Source organism: Cricetulus griseus, chromosome 2 (assembly GCF_003668045.3).
Source record: "Cricetulus griseus strain 17A/GY chromosome 2, alternate assembly CriGri-PICRH-1.0, whole genome shotgun sequence".
Lineage (NCBI taxonomy): Eukaryota > Metazoa > Chordata > Mammalia > Rodentia > Cricetidae > Cricetulus > Cricetulus griseus.
Window position 1 is genome coordinate 83,533,874 of NC_048595.1, and position 15,633 is coordinate 83,549,506.

Sequence of the window (15,633 nt, forward strand, 5' to 3'; positions counted from 1 at the left end):
ATAATGCTAAGTACCACTATTCCCATATTTCCCCCCCCCCCGTAATTTCAAACAGAAACCATCCATGAAGTGGTAACCCTCTCCCCTACCCCTACTCTTTATAACCTCTAATCTACTGTCTCTGTGAATTTGCCTGTTCTAGATACCTCATGTAAATGAAGTCATACAACATTCATCTTTTTGTGATTGACTTGCTTTGTTAGCTTAGTATCCTCAAAGGTCATCCATGGTTTTTCTTACCCATGACCTTTCTAAGTCCATGCTGTAGCCCTGTACTATAATACTGACCCCCTGTGTGTAATCCTATACCAAGAAAAATACTGGTAAGAAATAAGAACAAAATAAATTTGCAGACAAACAAAATTTGAGAGACTCCATTGTCAGTAGATTGTTACTATGGGAAACTTGGAAGGAAGTTCATTAGGTAGAAGGAGGTACATGTCTATGTCCTCTAGAAGACATGGAGCAAATTCATAGATGCCCTATCCATAAGGGTTTCAGACTGGACACAACTTGAATAGCCATGACTAGGAAAGTGAGTGAATAGATTGTGGTATATTTATATAGAATAATAGTAACGAACAATAGAGAACCAAGTACTGGTAAATTAAGAAGTAACAAAGCTTAGTCTATGTTAAATGAAAAAAGCAGGACAAAAATCAAGATCTATAAGCCATTTATAGTTATTTAACTATAGTGAAACTGACCTGGGGTAGAGAGACATTATCGATAGGAAGGGGCAGAGGGAGCTATTAGGATGTAAGAAACACTGGCCTTTTCTCAATCTAGCTGGTTACCACATGGGCACATATACATGTGAAAATTCACTAAGCTGTACACATATGATTTATGTGATTTTTCCCCCCTCAAATTTAAAAGGTACTTTGTTGTTGTTTGGTTGATTGGTGGTGTTTTTTGTTTGTTTTTGAGACAGGGTTTCATTCTGTAGCTCATACTGAACTCAAACTCATGGCAATCCTCCTGCCTCAGCCTCCCAAGTGCTGGGGTTACAGTCATATACCTCCAATCTGGCTTGCATTTTCTGTAAAGCATCCACTCACCATCTCTTAGTTACCTCTCATATGAATGGAAATGCCAACAAAATAAAGCTATTATTAATTACAGTTAAAGAGTAAGGCCAGAGTAAAAAGAGGTTAGTTAAATGGGCAATGAAAAAATCTTATTTCATAGACTGAACAGTTTTAAGATTTATAGCTGTATGAAGCCATAAATCTTAAAGTATGTCTTACTGATGATCTATAAAGTGTGTCTTACTAATGATCCTGTGTTGCCATTAACCTGTTTTCTTTTTCTGCCTGCTGTGTTTGACTACAGTATAGGATTCTTCTTTACATCAGTCAGCAGCAGCCAGTGGCTGTTGCCACAGTTCATCTGAACTTTGAGCTAATGGTAAGAGTCCCTTTTACTGGAATCACTAGCCCCCTTAGGTTTGTGGGAAAGATGGGTCTGAACATTCCTGATAGAAAAAGATCATTGGCTCAGGCCTGGACAGCAGTAAGCAGCCTTTCAGAGGTCTCCTACCTCCATTTGGGAATGTGGACTAACAGCGGGGGTGGGAGTGGGGGGATGGTGGGGGTGGGGGTGTGGGGGGTGTTCCTGTTTGCTACCTCTCTGAGTCCCCTGAATCAGTCCTCCTCTGTGAACTGAGACTGTCAGATTTACCCATGTACTCTGCTTGAATTACCCAAACTTTCTTTTTCCTTTCCTAGGTTCGGTCCAATAACTACAGCACCTTTTATGATGACCAGAGACAAAACTGGTCTATCATGTTTGAGTCAGAGAAGGCTGCTGTGGCGTTCAATAAACAGGTGACGTCTTCTTACTCTTTTCTGTGCAAAGCCAGAGCACTTGTTTGGAGTCTTCCTTATTTAAGTTATGGCAAAACCATAACTGCTCTGTGTTATTAATGACAAGGTAAAGGACCCACTAAACTTGCTGTGTTTCAGCAAAAGAATAGAAGTTCTTACTGAAATTTCTTGAGGAAATGTTTAAAGGGAAAAATGGAGTAACATGAGATTATTTGATTAAACACTTTTCTGCTGGGCTAGAGAAATGGTCCAGTGTTAAAACACTTGTTATGTAAGGACCAGGGTTCACATCCCCAGGACTCAAATTAAGTACTAGACAGGTGTGGCAGAGATGGATTCCTGGGACAAACTGGCTGGTTAGACTAACAGAATCAGGGCTTCTGGGTTCAGCAAGAGACAATGCCTCAGTAAATACAGCAATCAAGGGAGATACCTGATGTTAACATTGGTCCTCCAGACACATGCAGCTTCATAGCCATGTGCCCACACATTTGAACACATACACATATACCACACAAACACATATACATGCAAAAATCCCTATCTGTTTTGCTACACAGTTTTCTTAAAGGTACATGAGACCTGTAAAGGAAGCATTTCAAAAGACTTAAAATTTTATGAACTCATTGTAGAAAAACATGTAAGAAAATCATTTAGGGCTAGTTGGCAAAGTGCTTGTCATGTTGTAAACATGAGGATTTGAGTTCAATCCCCAGAACTGTGTGATAAAGAGAATGCATACTTGTAATCCCAACACTTTAGTCCTTTGGCCTCCACATGGATGTACATACACACATGCACATGTACCTGAACACAGGTGTGCACCCACACACAAGCATGTAACACACACACACACACACACACACACACACACACACACACACACACACACACACTCACACTCATGACTTTACTACCTAGAGCAACACATATTAACATATTACATTTTTTTATGTGCATAATAAGTGTAAGTATGTGTATTCCTTCAAGAGTTCTATATTTTCTGTGTTTTATCTTTCCACCTCATGAAAAATTATTTAGAAGCTTGTACTATGGATGTTTTCTGCTATGGTTTGAATGTCCCTTTCTTCAGAGGTGATATTATTGAAATCTAATCACTAAGGTCTTTGGGAGGTGATTATTATTAGATCATGAGGTCAGAGCCTCTGTTTACTTACTGTTATTTCCTAGGTTCATTGCTAAGCACTCTGTTTGAGTTGGCCTGTCTGATTTTCATAGCCATTCTATAAGATTGCAAAGCTCTTTTTCATTTTGCAAGTGGGAATGGGTACATATATGGAGATTAAATTATTTGCTAAAGGTCAGAATTAAGAACTGGCAATGCCTGGATCTGTACCCAGATATTCTGACTCCAATGCTGTCTTGTGAGGCACCTTGATTCCTGGACAGATTACTGACTTTGGAATGGCTTACTTGTAAACTTGTAATCTTGTTTGTTAGTTGATGCAGCTATTTGAGAGACAATATTAGCAGTGATGGGATGGGTGTGTATGAAGCTTAAACAAGCTTATGGTGCTCTCATTTGGGCCTTACAGGTGTGTGTGGCCAAGTGCAATAGCAGTTCTTCCTTGGATGCAGTGCTGTGTCAGGACCTGGTTGCAGCAGAGGGTCCTGCTGTAGACACTGGAGATTCTTTGGAAGTAGCCTATACGGGCTGGCTCCTTCAGAATCAGATGCTGGGCCAGGTAAGACAGTGCACTCTCCACGTTCCTTCTGTGTAAGTGGCATAAGGCCTTCCATGTGTACATGGAAAGTGAACTGTGGCTATTGGTCAGTAGACACTTGCGGAGGCTGAATCAGTCTCCACAACTGCTTTTGGGGCACATTCATGAAATGTTCCTATGCAAATGAACTCAGTGCCCCCACACCCCATCTCATATCTAGGTGGACACAGTTTCCCAAGGATAATTGATGTGTATGTCTTGTCCTCACTGTCAGTTTTAAATTTGAATATATCTTTAAGAAATAGATCTTATTTTTAGACCTTCTTATCGCCTTTTTCTTTTTGAGACAGGAGCTCACTATGTAGTCTTGGATGGCCTGGAACTTCCTGTGTAGACCAGGCTGGCTTGGAGATCACAGAGATCTGCCTGCATCTGCCTCTGCCCTCTCTCCAGAATGCTGGGATTAAAATCACATGCCACTGTGTCTAGCTACCATTTTTCTTTTGATAGACACTATAAATATTTTGGAATTATTGTGTTTTTAATACTGTGAAGTTCTCAAAAGCAAGGTGATATGATAGAAAGAGCTGTATGATTTAGACACTGTGAATGTATGGGCCATGCATTTGGGTTTTTAATTCCAGCACTTGGGAGGCATGTGCAGGTCGATCTCTATGAGTTCAGGGCCTGCCAGGTCTACATAGTGAATTCCAGCCCAGCCAGGGCTACATAGTGAAAGCCTGTATCAAAAAACAACAACAACAAAACAAAAACCAAAAACCAAACAAACAAAAAACAGCGGTGGGGAGGGGGATAGATTAATAAGGCTCAGTTGTATCCCAGTTTGACCTGGATCAAATCTGTTAAACCCTTGGTTTTCCTCATTAGTGCATGGAGGTTAGTGATCCTCACCTACTTTCCTGGAAGGATTGTATCAGCACCAGATGAGTACAGTTACTGAATATATGCTATAGATGAAAAAGTACTTCATCTGATGGTGCCACAAGTGTGCTGTTCCTCAATTTGGCAAATCATTGTTCCCAGGGGTATTTGTGTGATTACCTCTGACCATGAAGTAGTCCCATCTTTTTGGCTTCTTCGGGAGCTATGTGCCTATTTTACCTGTCGTTTCCTGTTTGGAAGTACTGATCCTGTCATTGATTATTACCATGTTGATTATTGTTTTTGAAACTGACTGACTTTCTTTACCAAATGGCAGGTTTTTGACTCTACAGCTAACAAAGATAAACCACTTCGCTTGAAATTAGGATCAGGAAAAGTTGTCAAGGTAAAAGCCTGTTTTGGAATTTAACTTGTATGTTGTGGCATCCCTAGCCTGTTCTTATCTTCTAGAGTCTGGAAGTACTTGGTTGAAAAGTGGGAAGAGGAAAGGTGTTCTACACTGTTGACCTTGGGAGTTGTTTACCTGTGAGGAGCTATACTGAAGAGGAGTGCATCTGTTTTCTTAGACCCTCCCTTTCTTTTTCCTCCTATGACTTTGAGGAAATTATTCCTTTGTTCCCACAGCCTATAATGGAGAGATGGCACTGTTTTTTCCAGCAGCTGCCATAGTACTCAGTTCTCATCTGTTTGATGTGATATAGCATGAGGAGCACTGCTCTAGGTTTGAGTTGTGAACTTTGCTTATCAATGAGCATTTTGACATACATATGTTCAGTGTCATGGTGTTGTGCATGTTAGGGCATTGTACTGGGTCCATTTGTCCATGACAAAAGGTTTTCTCACTTCATTGCCTGTGGCTATTTCTCCCAAATTCTGTGGAGACTTTTTCTGTTAAATAGTTAAGGTATGCTCCTTGAAGTTAGACAGGTCTCATGTCCAACATCAGCTTAATATCTACTGACTGTATGATCTTTAAGCCAGCTATTGAACCTCCAAAAGCCTGTTTTTTCACTGAAGAAGTGAAGGCAATGCTAGCAATCATGGGATTAAACAAGCAGATGGAATTAAACAAGCAGGTGGAATTATTAACCATAGAACCTGGAAAAAATATGAGTAGTTAAAAAAAATAAATGTCTTGCCCAACTCTAGATATGCCAGCTTTCTTTTTTTTTTCCATTTGTTTACTTCGTGTTTGTCTGTGTGATATATGTAAGTGTATATGTTTGTGAGCATGTAGTGTTCTTTTTGTCTGATGGGCTTTTCCTTACTTCTGGTTTCTATAGGGCTTAGAGGATGGACTGCTGGGCATGAAGAAAGGAGGAAAACGTTTAATTATCATTCCTTCAGCCTGTGCTGCTGGCTCTGAAGGAGTAATAGGCTGGATCCAGCCAACAGACTCAATCCTGGTGTTTGAGGTAGAAGTTAGGCGGGTAAGTGGCACTGACCTGTATTGTTCTTGTAAATTAGATTCTGAAGATATAGATTGCTTCTAAAAAATAGAAATGGCAGTTTAGGGAGAAGGTTGATAAAGTCCTTACCTTCAGGCATGAGGTCTGAGTTCAGTTCCCAGGACCTACATAAACATGCTGGTATGGTGGAGCATGTTTGTAATGACCATACATATTTGTATGCATAGTCATATTTACATATATATATATATATATATATATATATATATATATGCACACATACATAAAAGACATATATATGTTCATGCACTCATAGGAATTTCTGAAAGCTGTAGAAGAAATGATGAGTGGTTTTCACTGAAAATGGAGTTGGAGTTCATTGTCTTTCTTCAATGTATAAAAATCTTGTCAGCCAGGTGTGGTGGTGCATGTCTTTAATCCCAGCATTTGGGAGGCAAAAGCAGTCAGCTCTTAGTGAGTTTGTGGCCAAACTGATCTACTAATGAGTTTCAGGCTAGCCAGGGTGGCACAGTGAGACTCTGTCTTTGAATGTCTATAATTTCTATACTGAAATAGCAAAAAATTTTGTTATTACTAGGTTGAAATTGTATGGTTCTGGTGAGTATAAAGTATAAAATACAATACAAATAATGGATATTATGGCTACCTTTCTGTAGTAATTATGCCTGCCATAACAGAGAAGTGGCCCTCCTGATGGGAGACCTTTCTCTCTATCTCTGGGGACCCAAGTCCCCAGCTGCCTTTTTTATTTTGATGCATCTTCTAGATTCTACCACTTTTTCTCTGAGCTTGAGCAAGTCATGGGTAATGATAGACAACAAACTAGTTCAAAATTATTAATACTGACTTGGAAACACAAGGAAAAGTTTTCTATTTTACTAGTGATCAAGAAATTAGAGCTGGGCATAGTGGCACACACCATTAGCATTTGAGAGGCAGGCGCAGGTGGATCTCTGTGAGTTTGAGGCAATCTGGTCTACATAAGGAGCACAGTGAGTTCATGATAGCCAGAGCTACATGGTGAGACCCTGTCGGGGCAGAGGGCGGGGGAGAAGAGAGACAGAGAGAGGGGGGGGAGGAGAGAAGAGAGAGAAGAGAGAAGAGACTGGAAGGGGGATGAAGGGGAATGGGATGGGGATGGGGAATGATGGGGAGAATATCTACTAAAATATACTTTGAAAATGTCTTGTCATATTTAATATTTTATATGCTGATTAAACAAAAAGCCAAGAGGACCTTGTGTTTGAAAAAGAAAAAGGAAGATGGCTCAGTAGTTAAAAGCACTTACTGCTCTTCCAGAGGACCAGGGTTTAGTTCCTAGCACCCACATTAGGCAGCTCTAAACAGCCTGTAACTCTGATTCCAGAGGCTCCAGTGCCCTCTACTGGCCTCAGCAGGTAACTGAATGCAAGCACTGCACATAAAGTTATGCAGGCACATTCATCTATGCATAATTTAAAAACAAGAAATTAATCTTTAAGAAAGTAATTGGAGCTTGACATGCATATTAAGCTGACAAAGCTGGTAATGATAGATAACCTTTACATAGCATGTCAAGGATATTGAGAAAGGTTTATACACTGCTTTGGCTTATGGACTAGTTCATATTTTATAAATGGAATTTAATGGTTTATATAAAAGTCTTTAAAATATTAATACACTTTAAAAAACATTTGCTTATTGTGTGTGTGTGCATATGCTACAATGCATGTGTGAAGGTCAGAGGACAACTTACAGGAGTCACTTCTCTCCTTCCACCCTATGGGTTCTAAGAATCCAATTCAGGTTGTCAGGCTTGGTGAGTAGTGAGTGCTTTTACCCACTTAGTAGTCTTCCTGGCCTATGAGTACATCTTTTATCCAATAATTTAACTTACAGGAATTTGTGCTCAGGAACTATGTAAAATTATATGCAAAGATCTAGGCATAGACCTAGACATTAAAGCATTATTTGGGATAGAAATAAATCATCTAATTAGTGTGCAATTAGTTTTTTTTTTATAATAGCATATATATTTATGACTTCTGTTTTAAAAATCCTTTGGAGACTTGACCTTGTAGATTATAGCAGGAAAGAGCATGACTTAGAAGTTAGACATACTCTTCAGTAGCTGAAAACAATGAAGATAAAAATTTAGTGACATGGCAATATAAGCAAAAAAGCAGAACAGCTGGGAAGCTATAGCTCCGTTTGTCAAAGTACACATGCACTTATTCATACACAGATGATATAATGGTAGCTGAATTGTAACTAACCATTTCCTTTGTCTTCTGCATTTTGTTTTTTGATTTACCTCTACTGAATAGGCAATAGCTTATATGCTAAAGAATAAATAAAAGAAAGTATTGAAGGGTAAGTGTGTACATTCTGTTCCACCCCAGGTGAAATTTGCTAGAGATTCTGGTTCTGATGGCCACAGTGTAAGCTCCCGGGACTCTGCAGCCCCCTCCCCCGTACCTGCTGCCGACAGCCTCTCAGGTGACCCTATGGTGACACCACCCATATCACTGCCTCTCAAATCTGGGTAAGACATTAGGGCCATGACAAGCTCTAGGATTCTTCAACATGGTTCTTGTGATATAGATTAAAACTGCAATCAATTTTAAGTAATTGGAAAAAAAAAGTAAACAGGATCAGGAAAATGGAAAATGCTGCATCAGATTCTTCTGACAATGGATTAATAGTCTGTAAAAGTGGTAATAAGAATATATGCAAAAGTCTGGAAGAAAGCTGAGCAAAGGGCAAAGGGCATGAATACAGAATGCGTGCCCATGAAAAAAGTGGAATGAATTTGAATGGAAGATTGTTCAGTTTTGATAGCCTCAAAGACTATACAAATCACGAGGAGTTAAAATTCTGTTTTAGTTACTCAGTTGAGCATTTCAAAGACAGTGTTTTTAAGCCAGCTTAATTTGGGTTTGTGATTATAGATTTTGTATTATCTCAGGATGTTTTATTTAATTTCAGGGAGCCTGCTCTTCGTTCCAAATCTAATTCTCTCAGTGAACAGCTTACTGTAAATACAGTAAGTATGATTCTGTACCCCTAAGCCCTGGAGTGCTTGATTGAGAGCCACTGACTTAGCATGGAAATTAGTTATTACTATATTCATTTTATCCTACTTGGAAATCAGTCATTAGAAATTGCCTTGTGCTTTTACATCAGTAGTTCTGAATTAAAGGCATATGCCCTGAGAAATGATCTAACTTTTCAGATCCTCAGTTTCTTTATTGATGCAGTGGAAATAATTTTCACAGCCCCACTTACAGTTCTTGTGAGAATTAAAGATGCTCCTAAAGCCCTGAGCGCAGAACCTGTGTTGTTATTTTCAGCCGTGGTACTACTAGGAGAGTGGTGTGAAGTTGGGAGGGAACCCCTCCAGTAAAGTGGGCTTCCATCTTAGAGATTCCATTATTCCAACAGGAATGGATTAGAGGTTAATTCTTGGCTTTCTTTGTTGCTTATTCTGTGTGACCTTGAACTCACCTTTAGACAGGTTTATTTCTTCATATGTAACTTGACATAAGGAAATGAACACTTACTGAGTTTTCAGTATTATATCTGATATAAGTGCTTAATAAGTGTTGTCCACATTATAATTGGTGCAATACAATTTTATATTATGTGTATTTTATCTCAAAAAGAACAAAATTCTGCAACTGCCACTACCACCAAAAAAAAAAAAAAGAAAGAAAAAGAAAAAAGTGTGTGTGTGTGTGTGTGTGAGGGGGATTGGACAGCACTCATTAACCTCAAAGAGTAGACATCTTGTGCTTGTATTCTCTCAGAGGAATTGAGGCTTCTTCATCCACTGGTTGACTTTGAGCAGGTCACCAATGTTCTGTTTCCCCAATGGGAAACTTCAGGTTCAAGCAAGGCCTTCCCCTGCCACTGGGGACAGTGGATGATGGGTGAAACCAGGTCCTTCCTCCAGCCCTGTGCTTCACAAGTGATTGGTCTGATGGAGAAAAAAACTCTCTAAACCAAGTGTGCATTAGCACTCTCATTTTACAGTGGGGACACATGGTTTAAAAGAGATGATGCATATGAATGCAGTCCATTCCAGATCTATAGGGACTTAGTTTTACTGTTGTTATTAATTGTATGCTTCTATGCATGACATTTTTAATTCTTACTTCCTTTTGGGGGACTATAGGAATTGCATCTGAGCTGAATGTGCACAGACATCTTTCTTGTCATTATTTCCTCAATACTGTATTTACATGGCATTTGCATTGTATTTGGTATCATAAATAATTCATGCTTTCTAGAAGAATGACTTCAGATAGGGAATAGTAGGGCTAAAGCTTTTGACACAGGCAAAGAAGTAGACCTGTATGAAAGCAATAAACCTCAGTCACAGTGATGTTTGTGCTTTCTTTTTAGAGTCCTGATACAGTCAAGGCCAAGCTGATCTCTCGTATGGCTAAAATGGGCCAGCCCATGCTGCCCATCCTTCCACCACAGCTGGATTCCAATGACTCAGAAACGGAAGTATGTCCCTGTAACTGTACTAAAATTCATAATACAGGTGTTGCCATCTTCTGTTTCTTTGGGTGAATTAAGTTCCTTTCCTGCTTCTAATCCAGAGTCACCGTGAGATCAGTGTGGGTACATGTCTTTCTCCTGTGATTAGGCCTTCCCCAAATGGAGTAAGTCATGCACATCTGACACAAGCACTGGACTGTTTAGAAGTAATTCTGCACACCAGACACAAGAACTAGAGAATTTAGAGAGGTTTAGTTAGTGTTCATGTGCCAGGATCTGGAATCTGTATTGCTCATAATCTTTAGCTGCCTATCTGAAGTTAATAAATCTGCTTCATGTTGAGAAAAAAGGATCAATTTTTGGACAAGATGTACAACCCACAGCAGCTGCCACTCTATTCTGTGTTTTAAAAGTTTCTTTTACTCTTAAAATCTTTTTATGCATATGGGTGCTTTGCCTGTATGCATGTCTGCATGTCTACAGGTGCTCAATTCTACTTCCTTTTTTTTTTTTTTTTTTTTTTCCCCTTTGAGTCTCATCATGTTGCCTAGGCTCGTAACTTCCTGGGTTCAAGTGACTTCCTACCTCAGTCTCCCAGTGTATAGGAGTATAGGCACATGCCACTACTTCTGGCTTCCATCCATGTTTGTTGATTGAATGTTTGGCTCAGTTTGGGGAATACTGATCTTCTCAGCAATGATGCCTGTTGTTTAAATACCAAACTGTTGCATTTTATGATTTTATATATGATGCTTTTCCTGTGTTTTAAAAACATTATTTAGAAGTTCAAGAATCTTGTTGAAATCATATCTACTAATCCCCCTTGTTTTTTGCTCTTGATATTGTACTTAGAAAGCATCCCCAGGGCTGGGGAGATAGTTCAGTGGGTAAAGGGCTTGCTATGCAAACCTAAGTAGTTTTCCAGCACCCACTTAAGAGACAGGTGCAAGCCGGGCATTGGTGGTATAGGCCCTTAATCCCAGCACTCCAGAGGCAGAGGCAGGCGAATCTGTGTGAGTTTGAGGCCAGCCTGGTCTACAGAGCGAGTTCCAGGACGACCTCCAAAGCAATACAGAGAAACCCTGTCTTGAAAAACCACCACCACCAACAACAACAAAAAAGCCAGGTGCAATGGCTCATGCCTGTAATCCCAGCTCTGAGGAGAGGCGAGGACAAGAGGTATCCCTGGGCCTGAGAGTCAGTCAGTCTACTCAGTCAGTGAACTCTAGGTTTAGTGAGAAACCCTGACTCAGAATTATGGTGAGAAATGATCGTGCAAAACACTCAGTATTGATCTTTGACCTCCACATGCACGAAAGTGCACAGATGTACACATGCCTTCCTATATACACACATGAACACATATAAACACATACATACAAAAGAAAGCACCCCTATTTTTAGATTTTAGAAATATGGCATATCTTTCAGAAATATGATTATTTTATATTTATTTATATCTAAATTTGTAATCCAGAAGGACATAAAGTAACTTAAGCTTTTTTTCAATGGTTAGCTTATTTCTGATAAAACAATCCTTTCTCAAATGAACTGATTTGATTTTTGAAATTGTTTTTCATTTGATATAAAATGAAAAGATATAAAATGTGCTCTGAAGTAGGATTTATTTTTTATAGTATTGTTTTGTTTCCTGGGAAGTTCTAACATTTTAAATAGAACGTATTGTTTTGTTATTGTTTTCCTGGTTTCTACAAACGAAATTTGAATAATATAATTTATTAAAAATTACTTTTGCATATAATTAATTAAAATGTAAATATAATTAAAACTAAGTTACTTTATTGCATAATAATTAAAAATTATAAAGAAAGAATATGTTTAATAATAAGGGCATTGTGTCTTTATATTGCTTTATAAACTTAGTTTTAAACTTAATGTTATATCATAAATACTTTCAGTAATATACATAAAGTATTGACAATTCAGTGGCCTTCTATTTAGCATAATTCTCTTTACTGGTAGACATTTGAGTTGACTTAGAAATTGATAATTATCTAAAGTGGGCTGATTTTCCTAGAAGAGAATATTGGGGGCTGGGAGAGCTCTAAAGTATAAGAATGACCAAGAAGTGATAGTCTTGAACCATAGTACATGAATTATAGTCACATGAGTTGTGTGTCACAACTTCCTGTCCTTGCATGAAATAGGAAGATGGAGCAGCTTTACTTAGAGTTACAGCTTTGGTTTTATGATTTTTTGTTGTTGTTGTTGTTGTTGTTGTTGTTTTTTGAGACAGGGTTTCTCTGTGTAGCTTTGGAGCTTATCCTGGCACTCGCTCTGGAGACCAGGCTGGCCTCGAATTCACAGAGATCTGCCTGCCTCTGCCTCCTGCGTGCTGTGATTAAAGGCATGGGCCACCAACACCCGGCGGTTTTATGATTCTTTTAAAAAAACATAAAGAATGAGAGCAAACAGTTGGGTGTGGTGACACACACCCTTAATCTCAGCACTTGGGAGGCAGAGACAGGAGTATCTCTGAGTCTGAGGCCAGTCTGGTCCACATAGCAAGTTCCAGGACAGCAATGACTGCATAGAAAGACTCAAAAAAACTTTCTCAAAAAAAAAAAACAACAATGAAAGAATTTGGGCAAACACTCTAGATGGACAGCATCAAGGCCAGCATGCCAATGAGGTGCAGAAAATCCCACTCTGTCCAGTTTGCTGTGTCTGCTCTGAGCTCTGGGAAATGATTTGGCAGGAAAGTGAGGCTGGGTTGTTAGCTTTCCTTGTGTAAGAGGCCCTTCTTATGGGAACAGGTTTGATCAGTCAGGTAGCTGATGGTGTGTTCTGTAGATCTTTTGGTTCATATGGTTGAAACGATGAAACACTGACAGTTTAGAACATCTGCAGAAATGAACTGTATTTAATTATTTGATATGATTTATAGGAAGAAAGGCTCTTGCTCTCTTGCATAATTGAACACTTCCTTTGTACTACTCATATCCTTTACTATTGGCTTTCTGCCTGCCTTTCCTTCCTGTTTCTTGCTTGCGAGCAGAAATCCTGTATTGCGAGCAGAGTTAGAGATGGGCAGCCTCAGTCTTCGGCCAAAGGCCCACACATAGAGACCAACCCTTGTGCCTCTTTCAGGATGCAACTGCTCTACGAGGAGCTGGGCAGTCCCTGGTGACACCATCTGTCCAGCCTTCCCTTCAGCCAGCCCATCCAGTGTTACCACAGATGGCCTCACAGGGTAAGAAAGGAACCTCTCTATGGCTCGGCCCTTGATTTGGATTCAAGTTTTCTTCAATGTTCCTTAGATGATTAGCTTGCGTTGTTAGTTCTAGGGCCTGGATTAGGAACTAACACTTGTCAGTTTGTCCTAGTAGAATACTTTCAGACTCAGATGGAGTCAGCCTGTTTGTTGTGATTTCTGCTGTGTTGCATTGTCCCTTTTGGAAATCTGTGCTCAGCTGTTGAGACATGTCCCTCTCTGTTATTTTGCACTTGTGTCAGCAGATGGGATCTGAGTCAGATGCACGAGGGAACACTGTTTCAGTCAGTTGCTGGGATGCCCGTGGAGCTGCTTTGGGAAATTGAGTCGGGAAAGTGGTCCAGTTTAAAGCATGGGAATGTCAGGTGCTAGTCCAGACTTATGAGTGTGAAGGAAAGTTCCTGACATCCTGAAGGAAAGGACCCCACCTGACATCAAACCTTCTGCAGAGCTGACTAACTTATGAGAGGCCAGTGGTTGTGGAGAGGTAGGGATTCAGCAGGTCCAGAAACCAGTTGTAATTTATTGTGGGCTATCTTTAGCACCTTTAATAGTCAATTGCCTTTCCTGAGCTCACCTCCCTGATATTCCCACCACTGTATTTAAAAAGTGTCTAGATTGGTGAGAACTTCATGAAACTGTTAACTACATAGGAACATGGAATTTGGAATAATCTATATCTGTGTTCCTGGGTCCTGGTCATGCATATTTGGCTCCAAAATAAATTATTTCTTATTCCCTTTGAGGTGAGAGTTGTGTTTTTGTGTTAACACAAGAAACAAGGATGGATAACAGTAAAAATATCTTGATTTATTTTAGCACCTCAACCATCTGTTTCTGGGTTCCAATCACCCTCTTCTGCCTTGATGCAAGTTGCACCCCTTGATTCCCACTCAGCTGTATCTGGAAATACTCAGACCTTCCAGGTAACTATTTTTTAAATTAATTAATTTCTTTATTATTTTGGGACAGGGTCTCATTGTGTAGTCTTGCCTTGCCTCAAACTCTCAGAGATCTGCTTGCCTCTTGCCTCCTGAGAGCTGACACTAATGGTGTACACCACCACATCCAGCCCTCAGGTAACAATTTTATTTTATAATGGTTTCAGTCATGAGATATAATTTCTGTTGGTCTTCTTGTCTGAACACAGATCTTTCTCTCCTTTTTACACAGTAGCAGTTCCCCAAGTCAATATTTGTCATTTCCCTTTCCCTAAATTATTACTTTGTATCCCTAAAACTACATAAGGTTTTCTGTTTACAAGTTTCTGTGAAGAATAAGCAAAGTACCTATTAAAGGCCTGGGCCTAGCACATAGCAAAGGTCCCGTTGGTGCACATAACATACCAAGAGCTATCTCCCCAGCGCCTGCCCTCTGTGGTGATTCTGAACAGAGAAAACTGAAGAAAGTCTGCCACAATGGAAAATCCCTCTATCATGGACTAAGACCTTTTGATTTAATTAAACAATGTTTGGGTTATTATATTATTCTTGGAAATAAGCTAGTTTTCCTGTGGGGAAATAATGACTCTCCTCAAAATGATTGCTGATGTTTATTGAACATTTGCCTTTTGCTAGGCACTTAATTTGCCAGTTGTTAGGGGCTTTGCCTGTATCACCTCATTTAGCCCATGTAGCAAATCCCCATAAAACAGTAACATCTTCCTTTCACAGTGAGATACTCAATGAAAATGAGAGCTTCTGGTCACCCAGATAAGCATCAGGGTCTAGCAAGGGGACTGAACATGGTGGCAAACATCTGTAATCCCAGCACTAAGGAGCTGGAAGCAGGAACATCAAGAATGCAAGGGTATCCTTAGCTATATAGTGATTTTTGAGGCTAGCCTGAGCTACATGAAACCATGTCTGAAAACACACACAAACAAAATAGTCCAGGGGCTCAGCTCTTAAGAACCCACCATATTGGGTGTGTTAGAATCCCCCCTCCTCCACATTTGTGCATAGACACACAGGCTTACAAATTTTGAAAAGACTAGCAATGGAGAGGCATCCTGAGGCATCCAGAAAATTGGCTGACTTAGTTTGAAATTTTGAAAACTAACA

The 15,633-nt window shown here is 39.6% G+C and overlaps 1 protein-coding gene across 5 annotated transcripts in view; it reads left to right on the forward strand.

The window, feature by feature from the left end:
• Positions 1-15,633, forward strand: part of Fkbp15 (FKBP prolyl isomerase 15) — a 69,891-nt gene that overhangs the window by 23,104 nt on the left and 31,154 nt on the right. For all 5 annotated transcript variants that reach the window (XM_027400326.2, XM_027400322.2, XM_027400325.2 and 2 more), the window contains exons 5-14: positions 1,336-1,410; positions 1,731-1,829; positions 3,386-3,535; positions 4,734-4,802; positions 5,701-5,847; positions 8,229-8,371; positions 8,815-8,872; positions 10,234-10,341; positions 13,447-13,549; positions 14,390-14,496. In XM_027400326.2, coding sequence (XP_027256127.1) covers positions 1,336-1,410; positions 1,731-1,829; positions 3,386-3,535; positions 4,734-4,802; positions 5,701-5,847; positions 8,229-8,371; positions 8,815-8,872; positions 10,234-10,341; positions 13,447-13,549; positions 14,390-14,496 — 1,059 coding nt within the window. The remainder of the gene's footprint in view (positions 1-1,335; positions 1,411-1,730; positions 1,830-3,385; positions 3,536-4,733; positions 4,803-5,700; positions 5,848-8,228; positions 8,372-8,814; positions 8,873-10,233; positions 10,342-13,446; positions 13,550-14,389; positions 14,497-15,633) is intronic.